The 20004-nt window shown below is 40.4% G+C and overlaps 1 protein-coding gene across 5 annotated transcripts in view; it reads left to right on the top strand.

Annotated features, from left to right (window-relative positions):
* EPB41L5 (erythrocyte membrane protein band 4.1 like 5) overlaps positions 1-20004 on the top strand; it is a 161644-nt gene that overhangs the window by 129807 nt on the left and 11833 nt on the right. For 3 of the 5 annotated variants that reach the window (XM_084892222.1, XM_084892219.1, XM_084892220.1), the window contains 4 exons: positions 7321-7411; positions 9774-9848; positions 18981-19022; positions 19378-19508. In XM_084892222.1, the coding sequence (XP_084748348.1) occupies positions 7321-7411; positions 9774-9848; positions 18981-19022; positions 19378-19508 (339 nt within the window). Of the gene's footprint in view, positions 1-7320; positions 7412-9773; positions 9849-18980; positions 19023-19377; positions 19509-20004 lie in introns of those variants that run through there. The other 2 variants (XM_084892221.1, XR_014795732.1) reach the window with 2 other exon arrangements.

The following is a 20004-nucleotide window of genomic DNA, read 5'->3' as shown; positions in this document are numbered from 1 at the left end:
TTAATTTGCAGATGACATGATACTGTATACAGAGAATAAAAAAAAATACTATAACTGCACATAATTCAGTAAAATAGCAGAATACAAAATAAATATCTAGAAATCAGTTCCATTTTTATACATTGATTATGAACTATCACAAAGGGAAACTAAGAAAACAAGCTCATTCATAATTCCTTCAAAAAGAATAAAATACCTAGGAATAAATTCAATCAAGGATGTAAAAGACCTGCCTGTACTCAGAAAATTATAAGAAACTGAAGAAAGAAATTGAAGAGTATACAAATACTATGCTCATGGAGAGGAAAAATTAACATCATTAAAATGTTCATACTATCCAAAACAGCATATATATTCAATGCATTTCCTATCCAGATAACAATGATGTCTTGTACAGAACTAGAACAAATATTCCAAAAATTTGTATGGAACCACAAAAGACCCCAAATAACCACAGCAATGTTGAAAAAGAACAAAGTTGGAGGATTCATATTATCTAATGTCAAACTATACTACAAGGCCATAGTAATCAAAATAGCTTGATACTGGCATAAAATATAGACATACAGACCAATGGAACAGAATAGAGAGCTCAGAAATTAACCCACATTTTTATAGTCCATATTTTACAAAGGAGGCAAAAACATACAGAGGGGTAAAGATGTTCTATTCAATAAATGGTGTTGGGTCCTAGTTAGTTTGGCTCAGTGGATAGAGCTTCGGCCTATGGACTAAAGGATCCCAGGTTCAATTCTGGTCAAGGGCACATCCCCCCAGTGTGGGGCATGCAAGAGGCAGCATGGTTCTCTCTCATCATTGATGTTTCTTGTTTCTATCTCTTTCTCCCTCTTCCTTCCTCTTTAAAATCAATAAAAAATATATTTTTAATGGTGTTAGAAAAATTAGATAAGTGCAAAAAATTAAATTAGACCACCTTCTTATATCATACACAACAATAAACTCAAAATGGACTAAAGATTAAAATGTTAGACTTGAAACCACAAAAATCCTAGAAGAAACCATAGGCAGTAAAATCTCAGATATTTCTCATAGCAATATTTTTTTAAATATAACTCCTTGGCAAAGGGCAACAAATGAAAAAATAAACAAACAGAACTACATCAAACTAAGAAGTTTTTGCACGGCAAAGGAAGCCATCAACAAAATGAAAAGACAGCCTATTTAATGAGAACGCATATTACAGAACATATAGAACACAACACTAGAAAAACAATCTCATTAAATAATGGGCAAAGGACCTAAATAGCCACTTCTCCAAGAAGACATACAGATGGCCAACAGGCACATGAAAAGATGCTCAACATCACTAATCATCAGAGAAATCCAAATTAAAACCATGATGAGATATTACCTCACACCTGTCAGAATTGCTATCGTCAATAAATCAACCAAAAACAAGTGTTAGTAAGGATGTGGAGAAACGGGACCCCTTGTGCACTGTTGGTGGGAATGCAGATTGGTGCAGCCACTGTGGAAAGTAGTGTGAAGTTTTCTCAAAAAATTAAAAATGGAACTGCCTTATGACCCACTATTCCACTTCTGGAAATTTATCCAAAGAAACTCATAACACTAATTCAAAAGAATATATATAACCCTATGTTCATTGCAGTGTTATTTATAATAGTTAAGATTTAGAAGCAGCCCAAGGGTCCATCAGTAGATGAGTGGACAAAAAAGCTGTGTATGTTATAAATAGAATTCTACTCAGCCATAAAAAGGAAGGAAATCTTACTATTTGTAAAATCATGGATGGACCTGGAGAGCATTATGCTAAGTGAAATAATCCAGACAGAGAAAGACAAGTATCATATGATTTCACTCATATGTGGAATCTAATGAACAAAATAAAATAGCAAGCAAAATAGTGACAGACTTATGGATAGAGAACAGGCTGACAACTGTGTGTGTGTGTGTGTGTGTGTGTGGTGGGATTGAGCAAAATAGTAAAAAAAACAAACAAACAAACAAAAACACCACTCATGGACAGGGAAAACAATGTGTTGATTGCCAGGGGTAGGAGAAAGAGGGAGTGAAGGGAGGTCAAGAAGGGTATATGGGGGGATAAATGGTGATGGAGGGAGACTTGACTTGGGGTGTTGAACACACAATACAGCATACAGATGATGTGTTACAGAATTATGCACATGTATACTTTGTTAACCAGTATCACCCCAATAAATTCAATGAATAGGGAAAAAATAAAATAATATATACTAAGTTCTTGTTTAAACATGGGTCTATTTCTGGACCTTTCCCTTTTCTGTTAAATTGTGCACTTAAAAAAATTACTGTATCCCCTTTTTAGAAATGAAATATTTCAGGCATAGAGAAAACTATGGAGATTATATAAAACGTATTTGTGTACCAAATATCAAGCTTTGTCACATCTTCATATTTTGCTATTTTAGATTTTGACCATTTTTCTTTTATCTTTGTATTAAGTTGTAGTTCCCATATCATAAAATTTAAAATTGACCCTTTCAAAATACACAATTCAGTGCATTTTAGTAGACTAACAAAGTTTTGCAACTATTACCACTGTATATACTATCTAATTCCATAATATTGTCATTGTCCCTGAAAGCACCACTATACCCATTTGATCCCCACATTCTTCCCCATCCCCATCTCCACTCCTGTCCCAGCCTTTGGCAACCACTATTCTACTTTCTGCCTCTATGGGAATTGCCTACTCTGGACAATTCATGTAAGTGGAAGTGTACAATATGTGGCCTTTTGTATCTGGCTTCTTTCACTTACTTAAAAGGATCATCCATATTATAATACATATTAGTACTCCATCCTTTTTTATGGCTGAACTAGAGGCCCAGTGCATGAAATTCATGCATGGGTAGGGTGCCTAGGTCTGGCCGGCAATCAGGGCCAATCTGTGGGGCCACCAGCGGAGCAATCAGGGGGACCCCTGCTGGCACCCACCTTGGCTGGCCTGGGGCCTGTTGGCTGGGGGCTCCTGTGTTGAGCGTCTGCCCCCTTGGTGGTCAGTGCATGTCATAACAACTGGTCATTCCAGTTGTTTCACCAATTGATTGAATTGAGTATTAGGCTTTTATTATATAGGGTAATATTCCATTGTATCGATATACCACATTTGATTTATCCATGTATCAACTGATGGACATTTATGATGTTTCCACTTTTGTCTATTATGAATAAAGCTGCTATGGACAATCACTTCTAAGAATTTTTATAGCCATGCTTTCAGTTCTCTTTAATACATACCCAGGAGGGGTATTGCTGAGCACATGATAATGTTTCACTTTTTGAGGAATTGCCAAACTGTCTTCCAAAACAGCTCCAATATTTTTCATTCCCACCAGCAAGGTATGAATGTTCCAGTTTCTCCATAGCTTTGCCAGTGCTTAATATTCTCCATTTAAAAAAATATACTCATATCAGTGAGTATGAAGTGGTGTCTCATGGAGGTTTTGGTTTTCATTTATCTAAGGACTAAAGATGTTAACATCTTTCTTCTTTGAAGAAATGTAATTTAATTCTTTAGTAACAGCTTTAGCAAATATAATAAACTAGAGGCCCAGTGCACAAAATTCATGCATGGAGGGGGGTCCCTCAGCCCTTCCTGCACCCTCTGCAATTTGGACCCCTACACCTGTTTCTTATCTAGCTAACCTCTTCACATTTAAAAAAAATTAACCAAAATATCACCTACTCTAGGAAATCCTCTTTGAACAAATGTCTTTACAATATATATTAAGTATTTTCATAGTATATCATTCTTTTTTTTTTAACAGCTGCTTAGAGTGGATGCAATGTGGTTTTCATTCTTGCATCTGAATTTTTCTTCTTACTCTTATAATAGCAAAGTTTATCCTATTTACATTTGCCCTTCAAGAGCTTATATTTGGTTCAGTTTCTAGTTGGCTCCCTGCTTTTTTTTTTTTAAGGAATGAATTTGGGTTGTGATAGTAAGCCTCACTTGTAATCAAGCCTGTAGGTCTCCCTATCTGCTTATTTCTATAATACCTATCACTTTACCATACCAGAGATTGTGTTCATTTATAGAAAATAACAATAAATGTCACCTGATCTTTTGATCTTCTAGTAATATTTTATAGCAATACGTATTATTCTAGTAATTTAACTATTACAGAACTGAGGCATAGAAAAATAAATCATATTGAACAAGAAAGAATGACTCGAATATCAAAGCATATTACACTTAGGGCCTCCCTTGTCCTGTGCCGCAGATGTCATAGCATAGTACACAGTTCACGTGGAACTCGGCCTCCTTTAAAATGGGAAGGGATGCCATACTCATGAAGCAGCTATTTCCACCAAATTTTTTTGTATTTAATTCACAGCACATACTCTCTGTATTAATTATTGGAAAATCATCCTAGCAATTGCCTCTGTTCCTCTCTGTATTATTGCCTTACATTCTGATGTATTACTGTGCTTTTATCATCCACTCGCTAATAAGATTGTGAATGTTTTAAGGGCAGAGATCATGACTTGAACTTGTGTTTCTCTGTCATGGTGTCCAGATAAATATTCAAAAGCCATCCAGTCCAAATGACTGTGATGAGAGAGGCCCATGTTGCTGGAGACTCTGATTGTTATTTAAGGGCCTCACTTGTCTGGGCCTTTACAGAGAGGTGTGTAGGGGCTGAGGGAATTTGAGGAAACCCGGACTGAATTCTAAAAGATTTTGCTAAGCTGGCGCCCAGGATGCCAGGCATTTGTCCAATTAAAACCCGGACACACAGCAATAACAGAGGCACGTCTCCTACTGCTAATGTGTGGGGATCAGACCCCAGCCTGCAGGAACTCACTCCTCAGTCAGGAGCAGACCGCTGGGTAGACCTGGGCTGGTGCTCCTAATTCTGGGGAGAGGAAGACTTCCTGAGGCTGCAGGCTAGAGGCCCTGGACTCCGCGCCACATGTAGGGTGGTCAGTGGAGTGGCTTTTTCACCTGGGATTGCAGGCAGCTTGGCCAGGGTGGACCTGGCCGGTTCACCCCGTGATCGTGGGCAGTTAGGCCTGGGCTCTTTACCCTGTGATCATGGGGTGGCTTGGCCTGGCCTGTTTGCCCCCAATTGCAGGGTTGCTCGGCCTGGCCTGTTTGCCTGTGATCCTGGGGTGGCTGGGCCTGGGCTCACTGCAGTTCGCCAGCCTCCTATGGGCTGGGGGGAGCTGACCAGTGGAGCCCACAGCATGTGGCAGGCTGTTAAAGTCTCCACGGCAACCCTGCACTGACTTCCAGCCTTTGGTGGTGATTGGTTGTTACAAGTTACAACCCTGGCTTTTATTATTCACCCTTTTCAAGTGTACAATTCATCCATTTAAAGTATACAATTCAGGGGACACAAGTTATGCTTAAAAAGAATAAAGTAGGTAAAGTGTACAATTCAGTGGTTTTCATTTTGACATATTTGTATTTAAAAATTATCTATGGAAGGGGGAAGAAATGAGGAACCTTTGTAATATGAACAATAAAGATTGATATAAAAAAATAAATAAATAAAAAGAAAAATTATCTATGGGCCCTTCATATTAACTGCCATTACATGAGTCCAGCATACCATATTCATTTTTATTAATGGGCAAATGCTTGTTCCAAGTTAACATTGTGTGTGCTCCTCCGTATACAAGTGCTGAGAGATTCTTTAGGTCAGCAGTCGCCAACCGGTGGTCCATGGACCATTGGTTGTCCGTGAGGTCTTAAAGGTTGGTGACCACTGCTTTAGGGTGTATGCCTGTGAGTGGAATTGCTGGGTCATGACACATGCTGAGCAGAATGGAGCAGAAGCTTCACATGTGCTTCTTTCCGTGTTGGGCAGCAGTGTAAGCTGTCCAGGACCAATCTTTTTTATTATTATTATATTTTATTGATTTTGTACAGAGAGGAAGGGAGAGAGATAGAGAGTTAGAAACATCGATGAGAGAGAGTCATCTATCAGCTGCCTCTTGCATACCCCCTACTGGGGATATGCCCACAACCAAGGTACATATGCCCTTGACCGGAATTGAACCCGGGACCTTTCAGTCCCCAAGCCGACGCTCTATCCATTGAGCCATACCGGTTTCGGCCAGGACCAATCTTTTGCTGAAGTGTTGGGAGAATTCATTGTAAAGCATTACTTCTTTTAATACTCCTATTTCTCATATCAACTCCTTTTGTCTGAAACTGTTTCTTCTTTCTGAAACACAAAGCTATTTTTCTCTCTGGTAACTTTCAGGTTTTACTGCTCATTCTTGAGGTTCTGCATTTTCATTACTGTCTACCTAAGAATAGGTGTTGTTGTTTTTTTCAATTGTTAGTATTCAAGGTGGTCTTTTAATTTGAAGATCAGTGTCTTTTTTTTCAACTCAGAAAATCATAAGCCATTGTTTTTTGAATATCCACTATCCATTAGTTGAAATATTCTGATTATTTCTCTCTCACAACTGTTCCTTATTTCTTTCCATCTCTTTGCCTCTATTTGCCTCAGTGTTATGGCTGCAACCATTCTAGCTTTCACTTCAGAAATTACATCTGACTTTTCCAGTCTAGGGTCTATCTCCTGTTTTTCCCAGTCTCCTTGCAGGATTGGACGGAACTGCTCCTGTCGCTTGCACACGTTTCAGTGATACTGGGAAGGCTGGGATTTCCTGCTGGGGGTGTGAGCTTAGTGGAGGATGACCTCCCTTTGTCCCTGGTGTTGAGCCATCTGTACGACTGCTCCTAATCTTGTTCTCATCTGGGGTAGACCTGCTTGTCATTGTGCCGGGCCCGCAGGTAACAAATTCTGGCAGCCTCTCACCTGGTGGTCCTGTTGCAATACCTGGAGCACTGTAGATGTTGCTTCTTTCTCAGCAGAGCTCTCCAGCCTGTGTCCTCACATGGGGGCTTCTGATGGTTCCTGACTCTTCTCTCATATCTCATGTTTTCTGTATGATTTCTGTTCCACTGAGCTTCTCATTCATGTTTTTGGTAACAGCTTTAAAAAAAAAATCAGTCTATTTATTTGTGTATCTGCTTTTCTTCTCAAGATAAATCTTTTCTGTCCTTCAGTGAGACTTAGGAGGGAAGCAAAGTAGCCCACAATTTTGATCCATCTGTGAGTGAGTGTGACCTGGATTTGAAACTGTTAAGGGATGGGTGGGAAAGGGTTTCATAAAAGCATATGAGCGTGACCTGGACTTCTGTCATGCTCCTCACAAATTGAATTTCTTCTTCTCCCACATGGATTTGTAACACTTCTTTCCCAAGGCTTTTCTTTGAAAACACTGCCCATGCTCAGACAGACCTCATGATGTGAATTTGTATTTTCTTTCCAGGGCTGTAGTAAGTGAGAATAATGTGCTCCTCTCTGAAGATTCCCTTGCTCCAGTGCACAGCACACCTGCAGGAAATGGTTCTGTTCTAAAGGTAACAATATCTTAATCTTTTAAAGCAGGGGTCCTCAAACTTTTTAAAGTGGGGGCCAGATCACGGTCCCTCAGAGAGCTGGAGGGCCGGACTATATGAACTACTAGTAACACCTTGGCTGCGCTCACTGCCCAAAAAACCTGGCGGGCAGGATCAGACTCCCCTGGGGGCTGCATGTGGCTCGCGGGCCATAGTTTGAAGACCCCTGTTTTAAAGGTTTTCCCAAAGACCATACTTGAATCCTATAGTACAACCATGGGCATCTGGTGATTCTGATTCACACCAGAACTCAAGCTTCGAGAAAAGCACTGAGCCTGAATTCTCTGGGGAGAGTCCTATTGTCAAATCCCTCACAAGAGGCTCTCAGGGGTTTCCTCCAGTTTCTGTGTTATTTATTGGTATTTTCGGATTGGGGTGGTCTTTGTATTTTTGCTTTTTTGGGTGCTGGCTATGCTTCCTTAGTGTCTCAAACTGTACATGGCATATAGTAAGCACTAACTATTCATTGAAATAAACTTTCTGAAATAACAGCATCCTGTCATTGTGTTGCAGTGTGGCTAGCTCATCACAGCTCCTGCTATTCCTATACCCTCTTGCCACACCCTTACCAGTTCAGGAAACATTGAAACTTAGTTCATTGCCCAGTGAATGTTTTAATTTGCAAGTTAAATGAAAAGTTATTCTCAAAAATAGCATTTATCATTTTGCTCTTCTATTATATAAGCATATTTATTATAGTAATTTCTCAAATATTTCAAAAAAGAAAAAAATTAGAAATCACATGTATTCCCACTACCCCAAAAACAGTGTAGTTAATATTTGGATGTATAACTTTTCAGACTTTTGGGTTAAATGAATAAACAACCAGGATCTTTCTTTCTGCTAATTAAAATTCTAAAACGATATATTGACATCTTTGACCATTGAAAATTATTGATGGAACCTGAGATTTTTGGAACAGGACATTTAGTTCAAACATTTATTACATATATAATATACGCTAGACAGCATGCTAGGCTTTGGAAATTAAAATAGATTGAAACATAGTTAACAACAATCAGGCCTCGGTCAGAATTATAGAAAGGGAGAGAGAATGTTAATGCCTATGGTAGGACATGCACAAGCTGTTTTGGGGCACTCACCCAGGCCAGAGGGTGCGATGGGTGAGCTAGGAGGAGGGAGACCTAAGAGGAGAGAATAATTTTTCACGTGTGTAATTAAAGTTGGCCTGAAAGCAGGTAGATGGAAATAGAATTGTATACATAAAGGGCTTTTTTTGTTATGTACTACACATTAGATACTTATTTCTCTTATTTCCAGATTGGAATTTTATCTTTTGTACTTTTATTTTTTTTAATATATTTTTATTGATTTTTTTTTTTATAGAGAGGAAGACAGAGGGATAGAGAGTTAGAAACATCGATGAGAGAGAATCATCGATCAGCTGCCTCTTGCACACCCCCTACTGGGGATGTGCCTGCAACCAAGGTACATGCCCTTGACCGGAATCGAACCTGGGACCTTTCAGTCCGCAGGCCAACGCTCTATCCTGAGCCAAACCAGTTTTGGCTCTTTTGTACTTTTAAAGTTCTTCCTGCCCCCTCCCCCCCCCACATACACACATGCATGCACACACACACACACACACACACACTGCAGTATAGAAATTGTGTTTTCCAGAAAGTGCATCAAATACTAGTTAAACAAAAAGTGTTAATTAATATTTATGGGGAAGCTCATACTGTCCTCTCCAAAAATAGTGAAGTTTTCATATCTCTGGATAAAGAAGCATTTAGAATTCAGGCATCTCCTTTACTCATCTTTCTTCTGTGCTAAACTTTCTAGTCTAGACTAAGAGCCAGAACAGCCCTGGCCAGTGCTGCTCAGTTGTTAGAGCATCACCCCATGCACCTAAGGATTGTGGGTTCAATTCCAGGTCAGGGCACATTACCCAGGTTGTGGATTCCATCCTCTGTTGGGGTGTGTTCATGAGGCAACTGATCGGTGTTGCTCTCGCTCTCCGTCCTTCCCTTCCTCTCATCAATGAAAAACATATCCTCAAGTGAGGATTAAAAAATGAAAAAGAACCAGAACAGTCTTAACCCTACCCAAATTTTGTCTCACCAGAAGGAATGGCTAATCTGCAAATTCACATAATGCCTAGCTTTTTAAAATTCTGATTATAGTCCAGGTTCCCCTCCTAGCAAAAGTGGAAACACTAATAAGCTTGATTCCTGAATGTCCCTGTTTGTTTAAAGGTTAAACCAATCAGGCCTTGGTCAGAATGATGAATTGAGAGGATAAAGAAAAAGTAGTCTGATTAGTGGGTCATTTATCAACTATATATATTTTGTCTCCATAGGATGCTACAGATGAATTTGATGCCTTGTTTTTATCTCTAACTGAGAATCTGATTGACAACACAGTCACACCTCAGGTAAATATGCTTTAAAATACCAAAATGGAAAAAAAATTCTATTTTGCAAACGTTGCTGCTATATTCCAATTTTGGCCTTTTTAACGATTTAGTAAAACTTCACACATAATAAGAGATCATATTTCAGTAACACTTAGCATTAGCATTGTCTTTTCTGTACTATAAAACTCTACCAATTTGATTGTGCGTGTCACTACTATAGGCCTATTTGTAATTCAGTAGCATAATGTAAATAACATAGAGAAAATGGATGATAAACCAGCTTCAAGAGTTAAGACAGTCCAGCCAGTGTAACTCAGTGGTTGAATGTCGACCCATGAAGCAGGAGGTCATGGTTTGATTCCTGGTCAGGGCACATACCCAGGTTGTGGGCTCAATTCCCAGTGGGGGGCATGCAGGAGGCAGCTGATCAATGATTCTCTCTTATCATTGCTGTTTCTGTCTCTCCCTCTCTAAAATCAATACAAATTATATTTTTTAAAAGAGTGAAGAAAATATGGATATATTTAATTTTTAAAAATATTTTCAGAAAGGTGGGAATATAAAAATAGGTGGCATTGAACATATTGATCATTATTGTAGTATGGGAGATACTGTGTTAAGTACTATGATCATAATACAATAGTTCCTTCTCACCAGAGACTTACAGTCTAGTGGGTGAACTGTATACAGATAACTAATTTAGTGACTTACGAATATTGTGACAAAATTGCTGTAGGAACTAGAAATTCTGAAGGCTTGGAAGATGGTACTGCCTATAGTGCTGAATGTTTGCTTAGATTACTAGTTCTCAAACTTGGATGTGTAACAGAATCATCCTGCCAGTGATTAAAACAGATGGCTAAGGAAAGGAGGAAGTAAAACTCATTTATTTGTAGACTAGAGGCCCGGTGCATGAATTTGTGCATGGGTAGGGTCCCTCTAGATGGCCTGCAGGGATCAGGCCAAAACCCACAGTCCAATGCCGTCTGCAGCTCCTACCTGCCGCTCTTGTTCATCCAGACTCACTGTGCCTGCTGCAGGCTCACGCCCAATCAGACCCGATCAGGAGAGGTTTGCACTGGTGCAGCAGTGCTCCCCAGCCATGAGCCCTGTGTCTGGCACCCTCCCAAGGGGAGTGGCCTGTGGGATCAGGCTGAAACTGGCTCTCCAATATCCCCCTAGGGATCCCGGATTACAAGAGGGCGCAAGCCAGGCAGAAGGGCCCCACTGGTGCACCATCGGGCCGGGGAGGGACAGTAGGAGGGCTCCCGGGCATGTCCGGCCCATCTAGCTCAGTCCCGATCAGCCGGACCCCAACAGCAAGCTAACCTACCAGCCAGAGCATCTGCCCCCTGTTGGTCAGTGCACGTATAGCGACTGGTCAACCAGTTGACTGCCCCCTGGTGTCTGTGCACATCAGAGCAACTGGTTGACCAGTTGACTACCCGCTGGTGGTCAGTACACGTTATAGCAAGCAGTTAAGAAGCGATAGCATATCAGCATATTTCGCTTTGATTGGTTTTTCAGTTCTGCTATTCAGTCTATTGGCATATTATCCTTTTATTATATAAGATGACATGATACTGTACATAGAAAACCCTAACGACTTCACACAAAAAACTACTTGATATATTAAATGAACTCGGCAACGTAGCAGGATACAAAATTAACACCCAGAAATTGATGGCATTTTTTTTATATACCAATAATGAACTTTCAAAAAGAGAAACAAACAAACAAACAAAAAATCCCATTTACCAATGCAACAAAAAAATTAAAATACTTAGGAATAAACTTAACCAAGGAGGTAAAAGACTTGGAAAACTACAGAACATTAAAAAAGAGAGAAAGGAAGATATAAACAAGTGGAAGAATATCCTATATTCATGGATTGGTAGAATTAACATAATTAAAATGTCCATACTACCCAAAGTAATCTATAGATTCAACACAATCCCTATTTAAATACCAATGGCATATTTCACAGATCTAGAATAAATACTTTAAAAAATTATATGGAACCATAAAAAGTCCTCAAATAGCTGCAGCAATCTTGAGAAAGTAGAACAAATAAGGGATCAAAATACCAAATACCAGATTACACTACAAAGCCACTGTTACTGGCACAAGAGCAGGCATATCTATCAATGGATCAGAATAGAGACCCTAGAAATCAACCCAAGCCAATACGCTCAATATTTAACAAAGGAGGCAAGAGCATACAATGGAGTCAAGACAGTCTCTTAAATAAATGGTGTTGGGAGAATTGAACAGATACATGCAAAAATGAAACTAGACACCAACTTACACCATACACAAGAATAAACTCAAAATGGATAAAAGACTTAAATGTAAGTCATGAAACCACAAAAATCCTAGAAGAAACCATAGGCAGCAAAATCTCAGACATCTCTCATAGCAATATCTTTACAGATATATCTCCTAGGGCAAGGGAAACTTAAAGAGAAAATAAATTGGGACTACATCAAAATAAAAAGAAAACCATCAACAAAATGAAAAGGGAACCCACTCTAAGGGAGAACATATTTGGCAATGATAAATCTGGTAAAGGGTTAATATCCAATATATAAGATACTCGTACAACTTGACAAAAGGAAGACAGTCCAATAAGAAAATGGGCAAAGGACCTAAATAGACACTATCCCAAAGTGGACATACAGATGGTCAAGAGATATGAAAAAATGCGCAGTCACTGATCATCGGAGATGCAAATTAAAATGATGAGGTATCACCTCACTCCTGTTAGAATGGCTACCATCAACAAATGATAGTGTTGGTGAGGATGTGGAGAAAATGGAACCTTAGTACACTGCTGGTGGGAATGCAGACTGGTGCAGTCACTATGGAAAACAGTATAGCGTTTCCTCAAAAAATTAAATATGGAACTGCCATTTGACCTAGTGATCCCACTTCTAGGAATATATCCTAAGGAACCCAAAACACCAATCAGAAAGAATGTATGCATATTCCTATTTTCATAGCAGCAGCACAATTTATAATAGCTAAGATCTGGGAACAGTCCAAGTACCCATCAGTAGATGAGTGGATAAAAAAGCCATGGTACATTTATACCATGGGATACTATGCAGTAGTAAAAAAGGAGGATCTCTTACCCTTTGAGAGAGCAAGGAGGGACCTGGAGAGTAGTATATTAAGCAAAATAAGTCAGTCAGAGAGGGACAAGTATCACATGATCTTACTCATTTGTGGAAATTAATGAACAAAATAAACTGATGAACAAAATAGATCCAGAGACATAGAAGCATGGAACAGACTGTCGAATCTCAGAGGGAATGCGGGGGAGACCAGATCAACCAAAGAACTTGTATGCATATATGCATAACCCATGGACACAGACAATAGGGTGTAAGGGATAAGGGTGGACTAGAAGAAGACAATGGTGAAAAAAGTGGACATATGTCATACTTTTAATAATAAAAAATTTAAAAAGCAAACAGATGGCTAGACTCCACCCTGAGTTCCTGATTTGGTAAGTGTGGGATGGGGCCTGAGAAATTTTTTGTTTTTCTTTATTCGCTATAATTTTATTATATCTTTCACATTTAGATTTTCACACATTTGAACAGTTTGAGTTTTGTGGGGGAGGGGATGTCAATTTTGGTTTTGCTATAACCCAGTTATGTTTTTCATCCTTATAAAAAGCCAATTCTCTATTATCTACTAAATAATCCATCCTTTCCTAATTGGTTTGTTACTAATATTTCTATTCTGTTTCATTGGGTTCTTTCTTTTTTTCTTGTTTTTGTTGTTTAGTTTTTATTGTGGTAAAATTGATATACTATACACCCACACATACCCACACACACATGTGGATGGATATATATATATATTAGAGGTTCAGTGCACAAAATTTGTACTCTGGGGGTGGAGGAGGGGTTCCTCAGCCTGGCCTGTGCCCTCTCACAGTTCGTGACCCCTCAGGGGATATCTGCCTTCTGGCAGGTGGACATCCCTCTCAAAGTCCAGGACCCCTCGCTCCTTACCACCCAACTGCTTGCTGCTCCCTATCGCTTGGCTCGCTGCTTCTTAGCTGCCATGGAGGCTCCTGGCACCACCGCTGCACTTGCCAGCCGTGAGCCCAGCTTCTGGCTGAGCGGCACTCCCCCTGTGGGAGTGCACTGACCACCAGGGGGAAGCTCCTGCATTGGGTGTCTGCCCCCTGGTGGTCAGTTCATAGGGACCATTCTGTCAATTTGCATATTAGGGTTTTATTATATAGGATAGGTTATTGGATGTGAACTGTAAATGAAAAACAAAATTTTAAAAAGAACCACCCCTAACTGGTTTGGCTCAGTGGCTAGAGTGTTGGCCTGCGGACTCAGGGGTCCCAGGTTCAATTCCAGTAAAGGGCATGTACCTTGGTTGCAGGCATATACCCAGTAGGGAGTGTGCAGGAGGCAGCTGTCCAATGTTTCTCTCTCATCGATGTTTCTAACTCTCTATCCCTCTTTCTTCCTCTCTGTAAAAAAATCAATAAAATATATTTTAAAAAAGAAAAGGAAAAAAGAACCAAATAAAATTTTAGATATGAAAAAATGTTTAAAAAAAAAAAAATATATATATATATATATATATATATATATATATAATTTTAATTATTTTAATTTAATTATTTTAATTCTTACCTAAGGATGTTTTTAAAATTGATTTAAAAATATATATATATCAGAGAGGAAGGGAGAGGGATAGAGATAGAGCTAGAAACATCGATGAGAAAGAAACATCTATCAACTGCCTCCTGCACACCCCCTACTGGGGATATGCCCGCAACCAAGGTACATGCCCTTGACCGGAATCTAACCTGGGACCTTTCAGTCCACAGGCCAACGCTCTATCCACTGAGCCAAACAGGTTTTGGCTAAAATTGATTTTTAGAGAGAGAAATATCCATGTGACAGAGAAATACTGGTAGGATGCCTCTGCACCTGCTGACCCACCGGAATCTAACCTAAACCTAAGTATGTGCCCTAACCTAGGATCCAGCAGGAAATCCTTTGGTTACAGGTGGAGACTCCAACGAATTGAGGCACCTGGCCAGGGCAGATCTGGAAAAAAATTTTTAAGTGTGCCTCCAGGCCTTGGTCAGTGTGGATCAGTAGTTAGAGTGTCCTCTCGAGTACCAAAGGGTCATGGGTTCGATTCCAGGTAAGAGCACATACACAGGTTGTGGGTTCCATGCCTGTTGGATTGCTTGGGCAGCTGATCGATGTTTCTCTTTCTCTTTCCCTCACCCTTTCTCTCTCTCTAGAATCAATGAAAAAATACACACATATTCTTAGAGGAGGACTTAAAAAGAAAAAAAATGCTGGTTTGGTTCAGTGGATAGTGCTGCGGACTGAAGGGTACCAGGTTAGATTCCGATCAAGGGCATGAACCTGGGTTGCAGGCTCAATCCTGGACCCTGGTTGGGGATTCAGCAAGAGCAATCAATTGATGTCTCTCACATTAGTTTCTGCCTTTCTCCCTCCCTTCCGCTCTCTAAAAAAAATATCAATGGAAAAATGTTCTCAGGTGAGAATTAACCAAAACAAACAAACACCCATCCCAGTGTGGTTATTGAAGTGTTTGTTGAATGAACGGGAAGGGATGGGACTTTGCCTTCAGTTGTTTTAGCAACTCTGAGAGCCAAAGGGTTTATTTTTTATTTTAATTTTTATTGATTGATTATTATGCTCTCTTTGGTCGCTTCTTGTCAGTGCCCTGACTGGGATCCAACTCGCAGCCTTGTGTATCAGGAGGAGTTCTAACCCCCTGTGCTGCGGGCTGCCTGCCAGGCCCCTCAACACAGCCCTCTGGGTGCCCTGGCCCTGCTGTGGCCGGGCTCCTCTCCACAGCAAAGGTGTGGGTTCCACTCTGTCAGGCTCCTACTCAGTTTCAGGTTTGATCCTGGTCGGGGCTGACTGCTCAGGAAGACCATTGAGGTCCCAGTGCTCTACGTCATTCGGCGGGAAGCTGGGGTTCCATTGCCTACGTGGCCAACTCCGATCCCCGCTTCCCTGCTCCTCCACTGAGGACACTTCAACCATGGCAGCTTCGTGGCCTCTGCCAGCGTACACATCCCCATGGGTGGGTGCTTTCCTGAAGCTTGGCCAGCCCAGCTGCTGCACAGTCACCCGCGTTGACTGTGTATTTCCGGGTTCCCAGGGAGAGCACCCTCTGCACCAGACTTCCAGGGAGAGCGGGTCCCCGAGGGAAAGCATTTCACTCCGCCTCCCCTTGGGGCTGCCGGGCTGGAGCCCAGTCCTAACCACCCCGGGGAGGCCTCCTAGCTGGGTGCTGAGAAAACTAGACTGGAGCCCTTCCTCCTTGAACCCTGTCGTCTTCCGTGTAGAACGGGACAGATGAGAGCCTCGGCAGCCTTACTGGGGCCTGCTGCGTGTGCAGCCTACCAAGCGGCTGTGACATTATGTCCTGGACAATTTGCATATGCCTCTATTATTATAAAGGATACAGGTATACAACATTATAATTCAGTATTTGTACACAGTAGTTCCCTCCTCATTTACAGTTCCAGTTGTCCAAAGTTTTGGTTAGTACTCATAGTAAACCATGGTCCAAAAATATTAAATGGAAAATTCCAGAAATAAACAATTCATGTTTTAAGTTACATGCCATTCCGAGTAGCGTGATGAGATCTGGTGCCGTCCCCTCCACCTGCCTGGGTGTAAGCATCTTCATCCGGCATGCTCGTGCACACTGGTGCTGCGCTGCAGTGCTTATGCTCACGTGAGTTGTTGGGCCCTCTCTTCCTGCTCTAGGACTATTGTGTTTTTCTATTTTTTATTTTATTTTATTTCATTTTTTTAATTTACTGATTATGGTCTCACATAATTGTCCTCATCCCCCATTCCCATCCCAAACCCCTCCCTACATATGCCCCCTCCCCCCCCCTCCCCCCCCCTCCGTTGTCCATGGCCACTGGCTAGGCCCATATGGATGCACACAAGTCCTTTGGTTGATCTCTTCCCCTTACCCCCACCCTCCCCTACTTTCCCTCTGAGGTTTGAGAGTCTGATCACTGCTTCTCTTTCTCTGGGTCTGTTTTTGTTCATCAGTTTATGTTGTTCATTATTTCCTCTAGATGTGTGAGATCATGTGATCCGAGAAATACCCTTGTAAGAACCAAAACTGAGACAAGCATAGCTTCTCGGCCTTTTGGCTAAGATCAAGTGTAGTACTATTGTGTTTTTATTTTCTGATATCTAGTAAATCTTTAATTATAAATTTAGCATCAGTACGTCAGATGTCCCCTCAAATCTGCCTGCACTAAATTGGAGTCTATATAAAATTTACAGATTTTTAAAAGAAAACTGGCATTTTAAAAAATATCTTCATTTTCACAAACTTGATATATATTTCTAATTTCTCACCTTTATTTGAGTCTAAATGTTCTTTATAAGTCTTCTATATTTCTCATTAGGTTAAGTCCTAAATGTAGTTTTATTAATATTATGAACGGTATTTAATTTGTTACTGTTGAATTAATAATTTGATTTTGTGTCTAGCAAACTTGCTGAATTCTTTCATTAGTCCATCTACTGATTCCTGGAATATTCAGTCAGTTTCTAGGATGTGTTTAATATCTGTCTACAATTATTGATTAATTAATTTCTCAAGTGTTGCTAGATCTTTCAATAGTTGTTTTGCACATTTTAAAGATAGGCTGTGAGATGCATATATGTTGATGATAATGATACTTTAAGTTCTTTTAAGCACTTTAAAGTATCCTTCTTTGCCCTTTTTCTCTCTCTTAATTTCCCACTTGACTGATATAAAATTGACACTCTAGTTTTCTTTTAAGTTTGTTTTACCTAGTGTATAATGTTTCTGTCCTTTTATTTTCAACCTTCCTGTGTATCTGGTGATTTTAAATGAACCTTTTATAAACAAGATTTTGTTGCATCTTGTTTTTAAAATCCTATTTGAGAGGCTTTATCTCTGATTGAGTCCTGCTTGATGCCACCACAGGCCCCGGTGTCTGCTCTCTGCGGGGGCTTGCTTGCCCTTTGCCGCCGGGGCTAGGGGAAAGCAGGGCCCTGGTGTCTGCTCTCTGCGGGAGTCCTGCGGGAACTGCTTGCCTCACTTCAGGGGACATTCCCACCCAACCCCTGGCCGCTTGCATGTGCACTGTTTCTGAGCACCTGGGTCCCAGGGATGTTCCAGCCCTACCCCTGGCCGCTCAGCGCCTGCTTGCGTAGACCCGGAGCAGCCGGGAGCATTCCAGGACCTGTGCGTGGGTCTGCAGGCTCAGAGCGCCGGGCTCTGGGGAATGCCTGTCTCTGGGACACAGACAGCCTGGTGCTGGCGCGCACTCAAGTGTCCACTGGGCAGGAACATACACCGTGTTGCAGATGTTCCCACCCGCCCCCAGCTGCTCGGTGCCTGCATATGCAAATTAACCCAGCATCTTTGTTGGGTTAGTTTGCATACTTCTGTTTGGCTGGTGGGCATCGAGAAGTGATGGTCAATTTGCATCTTTCTCTTTTATTAGTGTAGATTAAGATCGGGACTTAACATTTTTTTTTTCCTTCAGAATATAAAGCTGTCTGCAAGGGCTAGTCTAAGTTTTATAAAATAGGGGAGTTTATTTTATCTTACTACACATAAAAGTAAGATCTAGAAAATTAAATGTTGAAATAAATCTAACAAAGGCCCTATGAAGCAGAAGTAATATGGGTGGTTCTATTGTTGTTTTCTAATGAATGCATGATAGAGGATGACCTCTGTATGAACAGATGTTTTTCCTATGTACTTTTTTATGCTATTAATTTTGATTTGTCATAACTCATTGTTCAGAATCCTACCAAGAAGGCTATAATTATTTGTAATGAACTGAAATTTCAGAAAATATTAAACCAATGCTGAGGTGGGGGACAGTCCTATTAAATGAATTACAAGTAGTAGTAGCATTCTTGGAGTAGAAATATTTAGATTAAAGAGATTCTCAAAATTATTTGTGTTGTAGAAAAGGATCTTGGATTCAGAAGTTTATGTCAGCTCAAGGGACCATTAAGAACTGCCTCCTACCCCACCCAATGCATCTCATAGTAGAAGAAAGCTTGGGGAGTATAATTATGAAAATAAATATGTATATGTAATTTATTTTAGGTATCTTCAACATCCATGATCACGCCCCGGTGGATTGTGCCAGTAAGTTAATATTTGCAATTTTTCTAATGGTTACCCTTTCAGAGTGAGACCTAAAGGATTAACAGGCTCTTATTTTTCCTTAAAAACAAGGAGTCATTATCAAAATTCTGTTTACTGACTTAATAGCTTCAAACTAGCTATTTAACTTTTCTGTTTGTAAATGCTTATAAATGATGAACAAAATAAAAATCTGAAGGAAAGGATGATTAAAAACAAACAAACCAAAACAACCATAATCATCAAAACCATCATCCTCATTACCATAATCATTAGGAAGATGACATAGAGCTGAAGCACTGACCTTTGGGTAAGCATTGTCACCACTGCTCACACATGTGTTGTATGTCTCCCTCAGCAGAGCAGTGTCCTTCCCAATGGACTCGCAGAAAATGGACCATCCTTAGTGGGGAAGGAGGGACTTGGTAGTAGAGACGTGATCTCGCTGATCTCTCCCCCGGCACCATTCTTGGTGGATGCTGTGACCAGGTGAGGACATTTTTTTAAAAATAATAAATCTTTATTGTTCATATTATTACAAATGTTCCTCATTTTTCCCCCCTCCATTGCTCCCCTCCACCAGGTTCCCACCCCACCCTCTGCCCTTTGCCCACCCCCCATTGTCCTCATTCATAAGTGCACAGTTTATGTTCAATCTCTTCCCGCATCCCCCCACTCCCCTTTTCCCCAAGAATCGTCAGTTCACTCCCCTTCGTTACCTCTGATTCTATTATATTCACCAGTTAATATTGTTCATCAGATTTTTTAATTCCCTTGGTTTTTAGATTCACTTGTTGATAGTTACGTATCTGTTGTTCATAATTTTTATCTTTATTTTCTTCCTCTTCCTAAAGAACCCCTTTCAGCCATTCATATAATCCTGGTTTGGCGGTGATGACCTCCTCTAGCTTTTTTTTTTTATTAGTGAAGCTCTTTATCTGGCCTTCGATTCTGAGTGATAGCTTTGCTGGGTAGATTATTTTTG

Source organism: Pipistrellus hanaki (genome assembly GCF_964339955.1).
Source record: "Pipistrellus hanaki genome assembly, chromosome: 8".
NCBI lineage: Eukaryota > Metazoa > Chordata > Mammalia > Chiroptera > Vespertilionidae > Pipistrellus > Pipistrellus hanaki.
The sequence above is the reverse complement of the archived record's forward strand: the minus strand, read 5'-3'. Positions and strand labels throughout refer to the sequence as shown.